Source organism: Chelonoidis abingdonii, chromosome 7, assembly GCF_003597395.2.
Source record: "Chelonoidis abingdonii isolate Lonesome George chromosome 7, CheloAbing_2.0, whole genome shotgun sequence".
Lineage (NCBI taxonomy): Eukaryota > Metazoa > Chordata > Testudines > Testudinidae > Chelonoidis > Chelonoidis abingdonii.
Window position 1 is genome coordinate 59,988,881 of NC_133775.1, and position 15,627 is coordinate 60,004,507.

General features: G+C 53.2%; 1 protein-coding gene across 1 annotated transcript in view; it reads right to left on the reverse strand.

Moving 5' to 3' along the window:
• Positions 1-506: 506 nt before the first annotated feature.
• Positions 507-15,627, reverse strand: part of BRINP2 (BMP/retinoic acid inducible neural specific 2) — a 56,688-nt gene continuing 41,567 nt past the window's right edge. Inside the window, exons 3-8 of the mRNA XM_032804805.1 lie at positions 13,518-13,708; positions 11,766-11,962; positions 7,901-8,006; positions 6,582-6,818; positions 3,188-3,410; positions 507-2,767 (exon numbers count right to left, since the gene is read on the reverse strand). Of these exons, the coding sequence (XP_032660696.1) occupies positions 1,651-2,767; positions 3,188-3,410; positions 6,582-6,818; positions 7,901-8,006; positions 11,766-11,962; positions 13,518-13,708 (2,071 nt within the window). The 3' untranslated portion in view covers positions 507-1,650. The remainder of the gene's footprint in view (positions 2,768-3,187; positions 3,411-6,581; positions 6,819-7,900; positions 8,007-11,765; positions 11,963-13,517; positions 13,709-15,627) is intronic.

A 15,627-nucleotide genomic window follows, 5' to 3' on the forward strand; every position in this document is an offset into this window, starting at 1 on the left:
GAGGTACAAGGGTTATAAATAGACTTCAAACAAAAGGGAAAACAATGTGAGGAGGAAAAAAACAGAAAAGCCTGAGCAGAAAAGGAGCCATGGCAACCATGCCAAAAATAGGTTGGGAACTTCTGCTACATGTGTGTGGATGGACATGCACAGATCTCTCTACAGGTTATTTCACCTCTACAGCCCCCCACCTTCATCACAACCCCCTCTGATTTCACATCCCCACCTGCCCTCTCAGAACCATCAATACCTATCTACCACCACCTCCCCCTGGCTCTCCAATTCACATCCACACTGCCCCACAGGTGTCCTTCCCTGCCTATGCGCACCCATCCCTCTGCCATCGCATCTACATAATCACACGTGCATCTGGCCGTTCATATCTCCACCTGTGCATCCCATCTACTGATAGTTGCCCCAAGGTATCCGTCCACGTTTATGCCGAGCACCTTTTCACACATGCCCAGAGAGCCTCGCCATTCAAAAAGACACAGCCCAAGACCACGTTGTTTTCAACTTTGTTTTGTTTTGCTCAAAAAGGCAATCTTTTAAAAAATATATTAAACCAGATACATTTGACTAAGGTGGATCTCGGCTGGAGAAATTGACAAGAATTGAATCCTCTCCCCCCAAATAAGTACGTTTAAAAAAACAACAACAACACTACTTGATTAAATAAATAAAAACCTGAAAGGAGAAGCTACCCACAAAGCTCCACCTCTGACTGTAATGACAGGTGTGTCCATCCAGGTGCCCAGTTGCTGCTCATGTCGACGATGGAACATCTTGGCTCAATGTACCAAGATGCATTGATGGTGCCGTGATGCAGAAGGAGGATGGAGTGCTCCCCGCTTCCATGTGGAAATAGGGAAGATCAGGCAGGGCTGCCTGTCCCACAGACGCGCCCCCCCCCGCTGGAATCGGCCAGCTTCTCCCCTGCCATCAAGGGAATGGTGCTAGAGAGCAGGTTGGGGTGGGAGGAAGAGGCAGGGAATATGTTGACTTAGAAATTGACACGGAGAACGGAAAAGCTGGGATGTGGGTAGAAACGTCTGTTAAAAAGAATACAAAAGTGCCTGCACTGAGGAAGGCCGCAGCCGGCCTCTTCCCATGGGGTGGGTGGGAGTGAAGCGCTCTGAGCAGTTCTGGCCTGCTGGGGGTCTGAGGTCTTGCCACCCGTCCCTTCACCTTCCAGCTCTGTGTGGAGCACTGGCTGGGCTCAGGCCAGAAGGCACGGTCACAGTCAGAGGTACTACCTGATGTCTCTTCTCTAGAGCAGACTCCTCCCACCAGCTTTCTCCCCCACATGGGCCCGTTCCCATGTGAAATAACCTGTTGATTTTTCTGCCTGGTCACAAGTGTCATTTGTGACTGGGAAGGGGGAGAAATACAAGCCATTACAAGGTGAGCACCCTATCTCCCTAGGCCTGGCTCCCCTTTCTGACCAATTTGCATCTACTCCCTTGCAGTCTCTTGCCATGGCCTGGGCATCTCCTTGCATCCTTCACACTCTGCCATCCCCGTGGCTGGTCACGTGGTGTCCCATGGAAGTACGTGGTTGGCACTAAGGTAAAGCCTTCGGAAGTCTCGGTTCTCCATCCCCTCTTCCTTTTCTTGGGCCCCTCCTCAGAGATTCCAGGTGCCCCAAGGCTAGCTGCACAATTTGCCAGTCTCATACTCCATGGGGCTTGGCAGTCTAGCACTGAAGGCCTGCATGGAGGATTGGATCCTTCCCACTTCGTTGTTGGCCAGCTTGAGCCGGTGCCGGAGCAAGCAAGAGAAAAGATCAAGTCGGGTTTTGCCGGGCGGTGAAAGCCGGTTCACCCGATCCCTGATCTCTATGAGCTGTAAGAGGGCTGAGTCCTGGGAGCCCTGGGTGTATGGGTAATCTAGCTGAAGGATCAGGTCCCGGATGGCGTCCGGATCAAATGGCATGCTGAAGCCAAAGACTTGAAAGCTATTGATTTTCATGTATCCCAAGTTCTTAGATGGATCCACCATCTCTAGGGGCTCATAATAGACAGTCTCATTGGAGCTGTCATCCAGAGACTTGATCCGGCTCCTCAGGTACACATGGACTGTCTCAAAGAAGGTCTTCCACTTGTTTCCTAAGGTGAGTGTCCAATTTTGGCACAGGGCCGAGGGATCCACGCTAGTCCTTTCCCAGTCCGGGAAGCCCCGCTCCTTCACAGGCATGAACCAGCTCTCTGAGTGGCTGCCCCCAAACGGGTTGACGTAGATGGCCATTACTGGTTCCAGGGTGCTGTTCTTGGTGAGGCATATCTGGAGGGAGAGGGCCAGCATGATGTGGACCAACCCTGGCTTGTACTTGTTGCTCTTGAGGGTCAGCAGCATGCGTTTCCTCCAGGAGGGATCAAACCAACTCCCCAGTCGCATGTCATTGCTGATGAAGATGGAGTGCACCTCAATGCGGCTGTCCCGTTTCTGGAGGAGGTACTTGAGCTCCAAGTCCTGCAGGTCTGTCTCCAGGCCAAGATAGTGCTCCAGGGACTCTGCCACCTCTGGACGGCACAAGCCCTGGCTGAGCACATAGCCTGGGTTGCAGGTCCCACAGCGGGTGCTGTTCTCCTCAGCACAGGCAGCGCAGGCTGGCCCGTCGCCCAAGGCACATGGTATGGACCCCTGGCAGGAGACTTGGTCAGAGGGGCAGGTGCAGCTGTGGCTGTCTTCCAGGAAAGTCCCCGGTGGGGTGGTCTCACTGCAGTACAGGAAGGACTGAATGCGGTTCCACCAGTAGGGTAAAGATCTAAAAGAGAAGGAGGCAAGAGAGAAAAGGCTTCTTAGTGCCAGTGTGAACACGGCTACCGCTCTTCCCGAGGGACAGTGTGGTGGCCTGTCCCATGGACATATTTATTGTTCTGGGGAGAGGGACCAGCCTGGAGACTAGAGTCCTCAGGTTAGCCACGGTACAGGCAAGGATCCCCATGACACCACCCCGAGCCTGGAAGAGTCAGCACTAAGGGGGTTAAGCAGTTCAGTTGCCAAGGGCTGGCTTCTCTACTCAGCTCCCCAGCACACTGGGGAATGCTTCCATGGCGTGACACATTAGGAGATGGGCCGTCATCCTTCTAGTCCCAGTTTGGTCAGTGCAGTGCATAACAGCTGGGCCAGGTGATCCCGGGCCTTGTCCCACCCAGCTGAGAGCTGGCACCAGGGGACACCGTACCTCTCCTTTGGCAGTCTGAAGCGAGGCTGCCTGTGGCAGCGTTTGCAGAGGTTGAAGAGACGCCGGATAATTCGATGGGTTTTCTTGAGCAGCAGCTTCAGGTTGGTGCCCAGCTGCTGGTAGCGATGCTGCACGTCGAGGTCCATTGCCCAGTACTGGGAGACTGTCGTCATGTTCATGAAGCGATCCTCTGGGAGTCTCTTCACCAAGGACTGGAGCTCCTCTGTGGGTAGAGAAGGGGAAGTCAGCAGAGTAGGAATGCAACGTGGGAAGAGCTGTCTGATAAGGCTGGAGTCACTCTCAGGTGGGGCCTATCATCCAGGTTAAAGTCTTTCCTCTGGCTTACCCATCAGTCCAAACACGTGGCCCCTGCACAACACCCATGTAAATGGCCTTAGCACAGGGGTTCTTTGCAAGGACTGGTGGGACAGAGCCCGCCTGCCCCCATGGCACCAGCCCTTCCCACCCCCATCACATCAACTCTGAATTTGGCCTGTGAGAGCTTGTAGCTTTGCTAAAATTACACAATAGTAATACTTAGCACCCTACAAACTGTCCTCACAATGCCCCTGGCAGCTAGGTCAGGGAGGAGCACTGTCCTTATTTTACAGCTGGGAAACTGAGGCAGGGGGTGAACTGACTTGCCCTGGGCTACAGAGGCAGGATTAGAACTTGGGACATGTCCTAGCTGGAGATGCTAGACACTGTTTCCCTCAAAGAAAAACACATTTAAGCTGTAAGCTCTCTGTGGCAGGGCCCATTTTTTTGTTATGTACATGGCCAGTGCCTAGCACAAGGAGGTTTTGAGCAATGGATGAGACTCTAAGTACTAGTGCAGAATAGATGACAGAATTATAGTAATGACACCTAGCTCTCATCTAGCAATTTTCATCACTAGAGCTTAAGACGTTTTACAAGAGAGCTCTGAATCATTATCCCCATTCTACAGCTGGGGAAACTGAGGCAAAGACAGGGCACATGACTTACACAAAGATATCTAGCAGGCCAGTGGCAGGGCTGGGAATAGACCCCAAGTACCAGGCCAGGGCTTGATCCATTAGGTCACACTACCTGGTTAGACTAATAGTAAGGTCTCATTCATTTCTATAATGAAATACCACTAGTTTATTTAATGCAGTTTTATTTATTGTTTTTTCATAGCACCTAAGGGTAGGCAGTGAACATCATGGCCCCTTGTGCTGCACATACACAGAGTCAGAGACAGTCCACCTGCCCAGAGAGCTGATATTCTAACTAGATCAGACAGACACGGGGTTGGAAGGGAAACCAAAGAAGAATGCAGTGAAGCCACTTGCCCATAGTCACATGAATGGAGCCTGGAATAGAACCAGGGTCTCCTGAGTCCCAATCAAATGCCCAATCCACTAGACCATGCTCTGTTGCTGTTAATATATTGGCGGAGAAGGTGTCACCAGTGACCGCTGGGGCATGCTCTAGCCGTGATGCCAATCCTTCACATTCAGACAGTTCCTACTTTTCCCAGCCAGACCTCATGCTACTTCTCTGCACACAAGTCCCCCTTGGGACTCAAGCAGGTCTCCCCTGGCGAAAGCGAGGCAGGTACTGTTTGGTCCCCCCTGCCAGACTTAACTGAAGAGGTGCTGGTTCCCTGCAACATCCTGCCACAGCAGCTCTAACGCACACTCCTCAGGGTACTGAATTCCTAGGGGCAGGGCCAGTTCCCCAAGGTGCTGTCCATGTCTCTTGAGAGTCCTTTGCTCCCACTGACTGTCACTGGAGTCGGGATGGCTCAATGCCCATGTGGGGTTGTACCTTTCATTTGCTTGCTAGGCCTAGATATTCCCCCTGGCAAGGGTGTCCCTGGTGGAAAGGAGAGACCACTTGGAGACCAAGGCAGAGATTTCTGAAGTCATTTTCCCTACACTGGAGCTAATGGATTAATCTTCCGTTGCACATGGTGTTAGTGGAGAGGCTGGTAGCCCTGGTTGAAGCCAGGCGTTGAGTTGTCACGCTCCTCCCATGCAGCTAGGCCAATGCACCTCACTCCTGACTGGCTGTTTCAGTCGTGGGGACCCAAACAGCTCTGCCACTGCACCTTCCTTGCAAACCACCACACCAGCTGTTTCAGTCCTGGACGCACAGAACTCTGCCAGTTGCCCTGCGCTCCCAACCATCAGCCCCCTTAGCTACGTCATGCCAGAGATCACCAACGAGGCCTAAAGTTAGGGTGCCACGGGCTGACTCCTGTACTCAGACTGAATGGCATTTTACTCTCCAGAGTCCCATTGTTTTCAATGGGGTCTTTGGTGGCTTAATGCCCTGATCAGAGGTCAGTGATCTCAGTGGGAACCTTCCCATTGGCATTAATGGACTTTGGATCAGGCTGTAAGGTGCTATTTACCATGAGGAAGGCTGTCAGAATCTAGCCCTTTGTAATTAACAAAAATCGTCTCTGGGAAGCTGTCAAACACTTTAGTAGTGGGATTCAGATAAGTACGAGAGACAGAGACCCCCTCTACCCATCTCCACTTGGGTGACTTTCAGGATCTGAACCCAGACTGCCATGAGAGAGAGCACAATGCAAGAACCCCCTTTGCTTTCAAACTCCCACTTCATGCATCTTTTGTAATTCTCTTTTCCCTGTCCCTCTGGGCAGTTCTAATTCCCAGTCCAGGCCCTGTCTACTAGCCACACTGCCTCCGAAGCATTAATAGTACTGAATTCAGGTTTAAAATTGACAAGGGGACGGATGTGGCTGTGATCCCAACTGCTGCTGTTTACCCCGTCCCATAATAACAAAAGAACAAGGGGACACCCTAAAAGGCAATTATGGTTTTTTTTTTAAGTCTACATATGATGAACCTGTGGAACTCACTGCTACTGGATATAATTGAGGCAAACAGTCATTTTTAAAGATTTTATACTGAAAAAAACATTGCAGTGAGACTGGCTGGGATAACCACTGAGGCTCTACATTTTCATTCTTCCAGGTATAAACTGATTACAATCTGAGTCAGGAAGAAATCTCTACACAGAGGGTAGATTATTGCATAATGGAGTAAACCTTCCCACATAAAAATGGCCATAATAGGTCAGACCAGTCTAGCCTAGTATCCTGTCTTCCAACAGTGGCTGGTACCAGGGGCTTCAGTGGAAATGAAGAGAACAGGACAATTATTGAGTGATCCCCCGTTGTCCAGTTCCAGCTTCTGGCAATTGGAGGTTTAGGGGCACCCAGAGCATGGGGTTGCGTCCCTGACCATCTTGGCTAATAGCTTAGCTAATACAACTGGGAAGTATCTGGCACTGTCAGAGCTAGGACAGTAGACTAGCAGGGTCACTGGTCTGTTCCAGCACAGCAGTCTCAGTAACAGGCGTGGGTCTCAGTGAGCTCACACATTCCTGGCCTCACCTGACTCCTCAAACTGTCTATTGTGATTGTCCCAGGCATCCTGGATCTGCTGCAGACTGTCTTCCATTGCCTGGATGTCGGCTTCAGGGCAATTACAATCCTGGAAGCCAGGCCTGCATTGGCACCAGCAGTCATTCTTCTGGCAGATGAGCTCTCCCTCCGAACTGCAGGTGATGTAGCTGAGTGCGGCCGCCACAAAGCATTCCCGCAGGTAGTCGGGCAGCAGCGCCTGCAGCCCTGCACAAAGGGAGAGTCCCAGGAAAGGTGAGACAAGCAGACACCCCACACGTACCCCAGCACTCAGCACTCTGTGTTTCCCATCTGCGGGGATCTGAGCCAAATTCAGCATTACGAACGGCAGTGGAGCCACATCCATTGATACCAGGGCTGACTCTGGCCCAGAGTCTGCAATATTGATGTCGCTACATCAACCACAGTGGAGCTACACCAGTTTCCATGCATGGAGGTTCTGGACCTGGAGCATCAGATATGATGTGATCTGGGACTGATGGCCTCTCCCCACTTTGCCCAATAACTGTCAGGGTAGAAGATCCGGTCTAGGAAGGGATGGATTTCTACAGCTGCAGAGACTCAGTTCAGAGAAACTACAAAAGTGCAGATGCTCATTTTAAACATGGAAAGCAGGCTGGGACTCCCAGGGGTCAGGGTCTCTCCTGGCATTTCAGAGACAGAGATGGTTGAACCAATTCGGTTAAACCGAGTAATGACTGGCACCTTCATCCCAAACTCAGCCCTGTCCCTCAACCTTTGGGAGAGTTGGAAAAGCTGAATTCACTTTTTTCTGGGTCCCGTCCCCAGCTCTCTACGTGGGTTCTTTGTTTATGGGTTCTGACTGGGACTGACCCTGGAAGTGATGGACATCTCACCAGGAAGACTCTTCTTGGGAGACCCCTCGCCTAGCTTTGCAGACCCAAAGAATCTGCAGTAATTTGGATCCGGTCCAGGCAAACATCCAGGGCTGGCTCCTCCACCAGGCTTACTCAGAATAGCTCCATGGGCTGCTCTGCCGATTGACACCAGCTGAGGCTCTACCCCTCAGTGCTGGGTACTGCAGCTCAGTGGTTCTCAACCTTTTGGGGCTCAGGACCCCTTGTAAATGGTTATGGCCTATTGTGACCAGTGAAGATTCCCAGAGCCTGGGAGTGAGCAAGCGTATTGGTGCCTCCTACCAGAGGCGATGTGTGGGGGAGCATGTGGGGTCATATGCTGGCCTGTCCCTCCTGCAATGAGTGCTGTAGCGGCTGGCTCTGGCCATTGCTAGGCATGGGGGATGAAAGGAGGAAGGCTGCCGTCCTCACCTAGTAGCTGTACTTTGTTCTCAGGGCTCTGGACGAGAACCGAGCTGACCGAATCCAAGTTATCATAGTTGCTGCAGCCTAGAGGGCCCGTCCGGGTTTCGGTTACCTGCGAGAACAGGGGGTAGTAAGAGAGTGAGTGAGGCAGGACCTGGCGTTTGCATCACACCTCAGCAGTTAGGGTCTGAGTCTGCAGCTGAAAACATGCAGAGCTCTGTCAGTGCACCTCAGGCCTGATCCATACTCCTTCCTATGCCAGTGCTGGGCTCTGTGCCCCTTTCCCTGGGCACTGCAGGCCTGACTCTCAGCACCCCCAGCTGTGCCAGTCCCGGGGACACGCAGAACTCTCGTCCCCTTGCTGAAGTCATTGCACGTGTGAGGGGATTTGCCCTGCTGCATTGCCAGGGAGAACTTGGATGCTGGCTAATTCCCAGCCCAGGAAGCCTGGCACACCAGATAAGTAGTTAGGGAAAGAAAAGGATCTATTACATCCCAGAACCCACCCCCAGCAATGGCAGGGTGGCATCTGCTGGTGGTGGCCCCATTGGGCATTAGCCAACTCAGCACTAATAGTCCACGCTCTGTTCTCAGCTCCTGGAGGCCAGGCAGGGCCGCAGGAGGGGCTAGACATGGTGAGCAGTGAAGGTGCAATACAGTGGTCTGGTTCATATGAAATGGAAGGAACATGGGAAGAGGCCAGAAGGGTGGTGAGGTCCCTTTGCAAAGTCCCAGCCCAGGTGGTCTCAGGCGGGACAACCTTGGAAAGCAAATGTAAGTCAGAGGCCCCGGGCCATCCTTCCTGCTAACGAGGAGCCAGCCAGGCCAGCCGAGCAGTCCCGAGCGAGGGCGTCTGCGGCAGCGAGAGAGACAGGCGGCCTGGCAGCGCTGGGAGAAAGGGAAAATAATTGCATGCTAATTGGCCTGTTGACAGAGAGCAGCTCTGCCTCCAACCTGATGCAGCTTGGCTTCGTTAGCGTGGCCAATTTCCCATAACTAACAGGAAGGCGCTAACCTCGCTCCGGCTCCCTCTCCCCTCCCAGCGGGGACGCTGGCTGCTAGAGATGGTGTTACAATTGCCAGGCTGCGGGAGGAGAGCCCAGGGTGGGGACTAGGCTTCAACCAGCCACAGTTTGCATCCCAAGTGCAGCATTGGGGTGGGGGTGGGGAGAACAGGGACCAGGAGATTCCTATCCCGTCCCGACTGTATGTGGCACACCTGCTCTATGCTCCTCGGTCACGTTAGAGCCACTCAGCTCAATAACATTAACAAAGACGGCTTCAAAGAGCAGAGGGGGAAGATCCGACAATCACAAGGCGACCCCCAAAGGCCCGTATGAGAACAGCCTGTCCAGAGATCTCAAAGCACAGCTGTTTTACAGAAGGAATTCAGAGCGTAGAGATTTGCCCCACGTAACTCAGCGGCACAGCCCGGACTAGTGAGCAGATCTGCTGATTCCCCAGCTCACGCTGTATCCTCCGGGCCACGCTATCAGCAGCCAGTGGCCAAGAGGAAAAACACTTACATTGGGTCCTACATGGAGGGGAAGGAGGAAGTGCATGGTTGGCCTCCCATTTTCAGAGAAACAGACCAGGATGGCGGCTGAGCCCTCTCCTATATAGCCCACCACAATGAGCGCTTTGCCTGATCTGTACACAGCTGCTCCAGGCTGGGAGCTGGCATGACACTTTCAGAGGAAAGGCACAGATGTAGCAGAGCAATGCCAGTGTGAGAGCAGCAACTCCCCAGCTCTCGTCAGCAAGGATGGCCCTGCAGCCTCTGAATTACGTTTGCTTTCCAAGGTCACCCTGCCGCCTGAAACCACATGGGCCAGGATTTCGCAAGGGGACCTCACTGCCCTTCTGGCCTCTTCCCGTGTTCCTTCTATTTCATCTGAACTGGATCTTCGACCACTCATCATTTCTGCCCCTCTCCCTTCCACAGCGCGCTCCCCCCACCAACGGCATGAAGCTCAGAGCTCAGGAAGGGTTTACATTGGAGCCTCTCAGCCCAGTCTCCAAGCACATGAGGAGATTGACTTGGCTTCTCTACCCACAACAGAGCAGGGTGTGGAGGCCCAGCACTGGATCAGTAGTGGGCTGTAGGTCAGGGCTGAGGTGCACCAGCAAAGTGGTGGAGGGGAGCTTTTCACACCCTCTGGCCAATGTCGCCCTGTGAGTCCGGACACCAGCCGTTTCCCTGAGCCCCCCACTCTGATGACAGAACATCGGCTGCAGACCGCAGCGTAAGAATGCCACGTTGGTCCGTGCCATGAACGGCCACCTGATGGGGCAGTTTAATGGTAGGCATTTGGAGCAGACGGGTGGGATACCGAGTGGTGGATTTCATTGCTGGCTCTTAACGATGAAAGGCTAGTGTTTTATTTCCTGATGGATTGTTCTCAGCCATATAAGATACCCAGTGGCTAAGCCACAGGAGCCAGCGAACAAGGTGAAAACAAGACATCAGCTTGCTAAGGGGTAGAGATGATCAGAACAAGACCACGTCATTTGGAGGGTCCGGTGATGACTCCCCTGCCCAGATATTTGATTATTATTTATGTATATTGTATCAGGCACTGTACAAACACAGAGCAAGAGACAGCCCTAGACAACCCCTTACAGGCCAGACCAAGGAAGAGTGTTACTGGTCCTGCATCACAGAGGGGAACAGAAGCAACTTGCTCGAAGTCACACATGTTCTGTAGCAGAAGCAGCCACCGAACCCAAGTTTTCTCAGCCAGAGGGCAATGCCTTGCGAGGGAATGGCTGTCACAGCATGACTGTGCCCTATGAGTGGTAAGAGAGTCTAGTGCACCTGTGACTGATTAGCAGCTGCCCAACGGGGATTAAAAGAAAGCAGCTGGACCCTTATAAAGAGAGCACCAGGCAGTAGCAGGTGAGAGCTGCCTGGGAGAGACAGGGAAGTTGCAGAGAGAAGAGAATGATGTGGGTCTTCCCTGGGAATAGGGAGGAAATGCTAGGAGGCCAGTGGAGGGGTTAGCCTGCTCCCCTTCCTGAGCTGGAGAGCCAGTGCCGGGAGGCTGAAAAGGGCTGAGCTGTGTTCAGGGTAGAAGAGTCAGGGGACTGATGGCTCTCAGGTGGCTGGCTGGGAGAGAGGGGCCCTGGAACAAGGGCAGAAAGGAGTGCTGGGGGACTCACGGGTGGGTGACATGGAAGCATTGTCCCCAGAGAGGGGAGTGGAGAAATCCCTGTATCTAGATGAGTGTTCCTGTGGGAACTGGGAGAACTGTTTTACCATGAGAGTTTCATGCATTATCGTATGTGTACATGACTAAGTTATGCCTAAAGGTGAGTCTCTGAATTGGACAGCGAGACAGACTGTCTCTCTTTATGGCTTGACGGAGGGGAAACTGAGGCAGGAGCAGATATCATGCCGCAGCCTACCACGGGAGGGGTATGTGAGGAGGGGCCACCCTGTGACAATGGCTCAGTGCGTAGGGCAGTGCAGTGGGAGTCTGGAGACATGGGATCTCTTTCTGGCTCTGCCACTGACCGGCGGGATGACCTGGGGCATGTCACATCCTGCCCCATGCCTCAGTTTCCCCTCTCACCCTTAATCTGCCTTATGTACTTTGATTGCAAGTTCGTAGGAACAGACATGGTTCCTTCCAATGTGTTTGTGCAGCATCTGTTATGTCTAGTGGCTACTGTAATATGCAGAGTAAGTACTTGCAAGCCCATCCCTCCTGGAATGAGCTCTGTACCCCTTTCACCTTTGCTTTACTTTGGAAAGCTAATGTCAGAGGTGCTAAGCCCCCCCATCTGGATAGGCAGGGTCCCCCTTGCTGTCACACCCCCCCCCCCACCATTCTGGGGCCTCCTGCTCTGTGCTCAGCGGCGGTCTTACCTTGATGGCGGCTGTGGCTATTTGGATGTGGTGGAGCCTGCGCAGCGTGCTTTCCCGGTCAATGAAGTATGAGGCAGCCAGCTGGTGCAGAGTCTCCAGGGAGACAGTGGAGCTGTTCCCGCCCCCTCCTGTCCCGACTGCTTCCGCCTTCCGGCTCAGCTTGCGCTTGTCCACGAAAATGGTCAGAGACTCTTCTCCTGCACAGGCACGTGAGCCGGTCAGTGTGCTCCAGGGACGCTCAACTCTGCTTCACCGTCAGTCATCCATGAGCAGGAATGGACCCAGAGCCCACCTCCCTTCCGCCCCTCTGGGCTGGCCATCCCTCACAGCAATACAAGCCCAAAGGATGGGCTGCTGGGTAGGTCTGCCCCACAAGGCCTCTCGCAGGCGTGCGAGTTGGCCCAGTGGGAGACGTCAGTCTGCAGCCTCTCTGATTTCCAGCCACTCTAATCAGACCCTGGAGACTGAGCACCGGATCGCTCAAGCAGTGTCACAGCTCCTTGCTGCTTGGTGACCATCCTGAGCTGGCTGTGAGACATTGCCACTCCCTGGCTTGCTTGCCAGTCCCCAGCTAGGAGGCTCAATCATGCAGAGACCTCCAGGAATCTCAACTGTTTCTGCCGGGCTGGCAGGAGGGCACCATTGGAGGCTCTCTCTCCATTACATCGGCCCTTTCTCTGCCTGGGGACACGTCCCTGTGCGTGGATTTATAGAACCAGCCTCTCTTATTAAAGGAACATTGCGTCTTATCTTTTACTGCCTTGGCCCTCGCACAGTGGCCCATTTGCAGGACAGAACACGAGAGGCTAGCACACAAATACAACCCATTCCACTTCTTCCCTCCATCTCTCCTGCGCCTCTCATGTCCCCATCAGAGCCTTGAGCCATGCTCCAGGCCTTGCTCCCAATGCTGGCCAAGCAACCCAGCGCTTGAGGCTTTGGAAGCATCAGGGCATTCCTTTGAGGCGCCCAGTGATGCTTGGCCAGAGGACTGCAGTTGAGTCATAGGAGACTCTCCTGCTCCATTCGGAGATGGAGCGCGCCTTGCCTGGCCCTCTGCAGGCCTGGGAGTGCTGAGACCAGCTTTATGTGTTAGCCTCGGCTAAGTGGAAATGTCTGTGTGCTCTCAGCCCCCTGGTCACTCAGTAAAGAGTCCCCTTGCTTATTGGAGCCCTCGTATTTAGGGTTTGTTCTGCTGCTGCTTGTACCCTGTTGTTCCAAGCTGCTCCCAGACATCGAAAACATCCATGCATCTCTTTTAAAACCCACCCCCTCTCTGCTACTCTCCTTGCCAAACACTAGTTGCTGTTTTTATGGGCCCCACCGTAGCAACACCGGCCAAGATTTTTCCAAAGTGACTAGTGGTTTGAGGGAGCCAACTTGAGATGCTGGAAAGGGGCCTGATTCTCAAGAAGTGAAGCACATCCGCCCTCCGAATAAAAGTCTCTTTTCAGGGTTCTCAGGTTGAGACCCCAAAATCACTAGCCACTTTGGCAGAACTTGGCTGGTCATCACTTCTGCTGCTGAGCCAGCAACAGCAGTTCCATGAGCAAGCAGTGTCCCCAGAACTGGGCAGACCATGCTCACATCTCGATGCTGCTACATAAGTAAGGCAGGAAAGGTAAAGGCTATTTTGCATGGGCCAGATCCTCAGCTGGTGGAAATGGAGTTAGCGTCACTGACGTCAATGCCAATTTGCACCAGCTGAGGATCTGGCCCCAGGTGCATAACTTTGGCACAGGAGGCACTTACCTCCCAGAGTGGCGGAGAGCAGGAAATGTGTGCCGTATTTTTTAATCAGGTTTTCTGTAATCTGTTGCAGGCTGGGCCTTCGTCCCAGGAGGCGGATGTTCCGGATGAATTCAGGGGCCAAGGGCAGCGGCAAGCTGAAGAAATCTTTCCTTTCCAAGGCTAAGTTATTCACCTTCCAGCGGGCAAACTCTCTGGAGAAAGAAGGCAAGGAAAAGCAGCCATGAACTCTGGTATCCAGGTGAGAGGGAGGGGAGGATGGGGAAATGGGAGAGAGCATAAACCCCCATCGCAGTCACAAAGGCTGTAGTATGTACTGGTCATTGTACCACCTTCCATTAGAGGTGGGTGAAGGTAGATCCAAGGAGACCCAAGCAAGATCAGGGCCCATTGTGCTAGGCGCAGTAACGGGCACCTAGTGAAACAGGCTCTGCCCACAAGAGCTCACGCTCTAATAGACCAGACAGGATTCTCGTCCCCACTTGTGACAGGCAGGACTAGGGTCCTCCCATACCCGTCCCAGGAAAGTACAGTAGAGGAGTCCTCCAAGCTGCACAGAAAGGCTGTGTGGGATATAGGCTAGCCATTCACAGGGTTGCAAGCTAGTATAAAAGGAGCTGCAGTGCAGCCCAAACTCAGTTGTGGCTTACAGCCAGGGAAGTGCAGGTGGTGCTCCTGACTGGCCAAAGGGAACTGCAGCACCACGGACAGCTCAGTGTGGGCAGGAACTGAGGGAAGCGAGAAAGAGCTGCTGGCTGGCTGTCGGACCTGAACACAAGAGCCCTGAGGTAGGCTGAAGCTTTGGTGAAGGCTGGGGCTGCAGGGAAGTGGCCTTGGGAACTGAAAGTGGTTGTTAAAGGGACATGGTGGCATGTGGCTGCGATTCTTAGGGTCCCTGAGTGGGGACCTGGAGTAGTGGGCAGGCCCGAGTTCCCCCCATAGGCCACAGGGGAAGTGACCTACAATTGTACAGTGATAAACCCCAGAAGGAGATCTGAACTGTTAAGAGGCCCAGCAGGGGCCAGAACAGGCCAGAGCAGGAGAAGAGCCTCCATGGAGGAGGCCCTGTGGGCATGGCTCCCTATCAGGGCCAGGAGCGCTGAAAGACTTTGTTGCATTGCTACCCCAGAAGGGCTCTGAGTTGTATTCCATATACACGGTGTGAGACTTGGCTGGAGGGGTCACCACAGACTGACAGAGGTGCAGACACACTCGGCCAGAGGGTGCTCCTCAGAGGTGGGGTGCCACCCTGTTACATGCTGTACAGATGGGGAACTGAGGAACAGAAGCCGGGGTCACAAAGGGAGTCAGTGGGAGAGCAGAGAATTGGACCCAAATCTCCTGTGTTCCAGCCCGGGGCTGTAACCACAAGGCCAGCCTCCCTCTCCTTCAGCTACCACCTCACATCATCTCAGTTGCTTTCCCTTCATACGTGGAGCCAGGCAAAGCCCGGCTCCCTCTATGCTCTGTCCTGCAGGCGTGCTGGCTGCCTTTGTTGTGGAGTACATGAGCCCCTGCCGACATGCAGCACAATACAAATCCATGTATATATGACAAGTCCCACATGTGTGCTGGAAACATCTCATTTGGAGGGAACTGGGCTAGGGATATTGCAATATCAGCTGGTTAAGTACGCCCACAGAGAACTGAATAGATTAGGGATTTAGCCAGAGTCTCATAACTGGCGGTAACAGACTATATCTAACAGGTCTAGCTCCCTGCAACGCAGCCCTCATATGATCAATAACTCTGCTCTGGCAGCCAAGAGGAGAGACTGGAATGGAAACAATTCCAGCTCAGTTCAAAGGAGGTGGGAGTGAGAGAGAATGGATGGAGGCTGAACGCACAGCTGCTATTCCAAAGACCACGGCAAAAAGTTGAAATGAAACAAAATCAGCCTGGGAGCAAGACACAGTGATGACGATGATGATGATGAACCACAGGTAAAGCTTCCCAAGGGATGCTCCATCACTCTGCAGCTTTAGCATGAGACTCCATGGATGGCCTCCTATAGAATATCCACTAGTTCCACCACACATTAAGGACCCGAAGTGGGGATCACTGAGTGATGTTCACTAGCGTGGGTGATGCAGAAGGTTGGACAAGATGATCA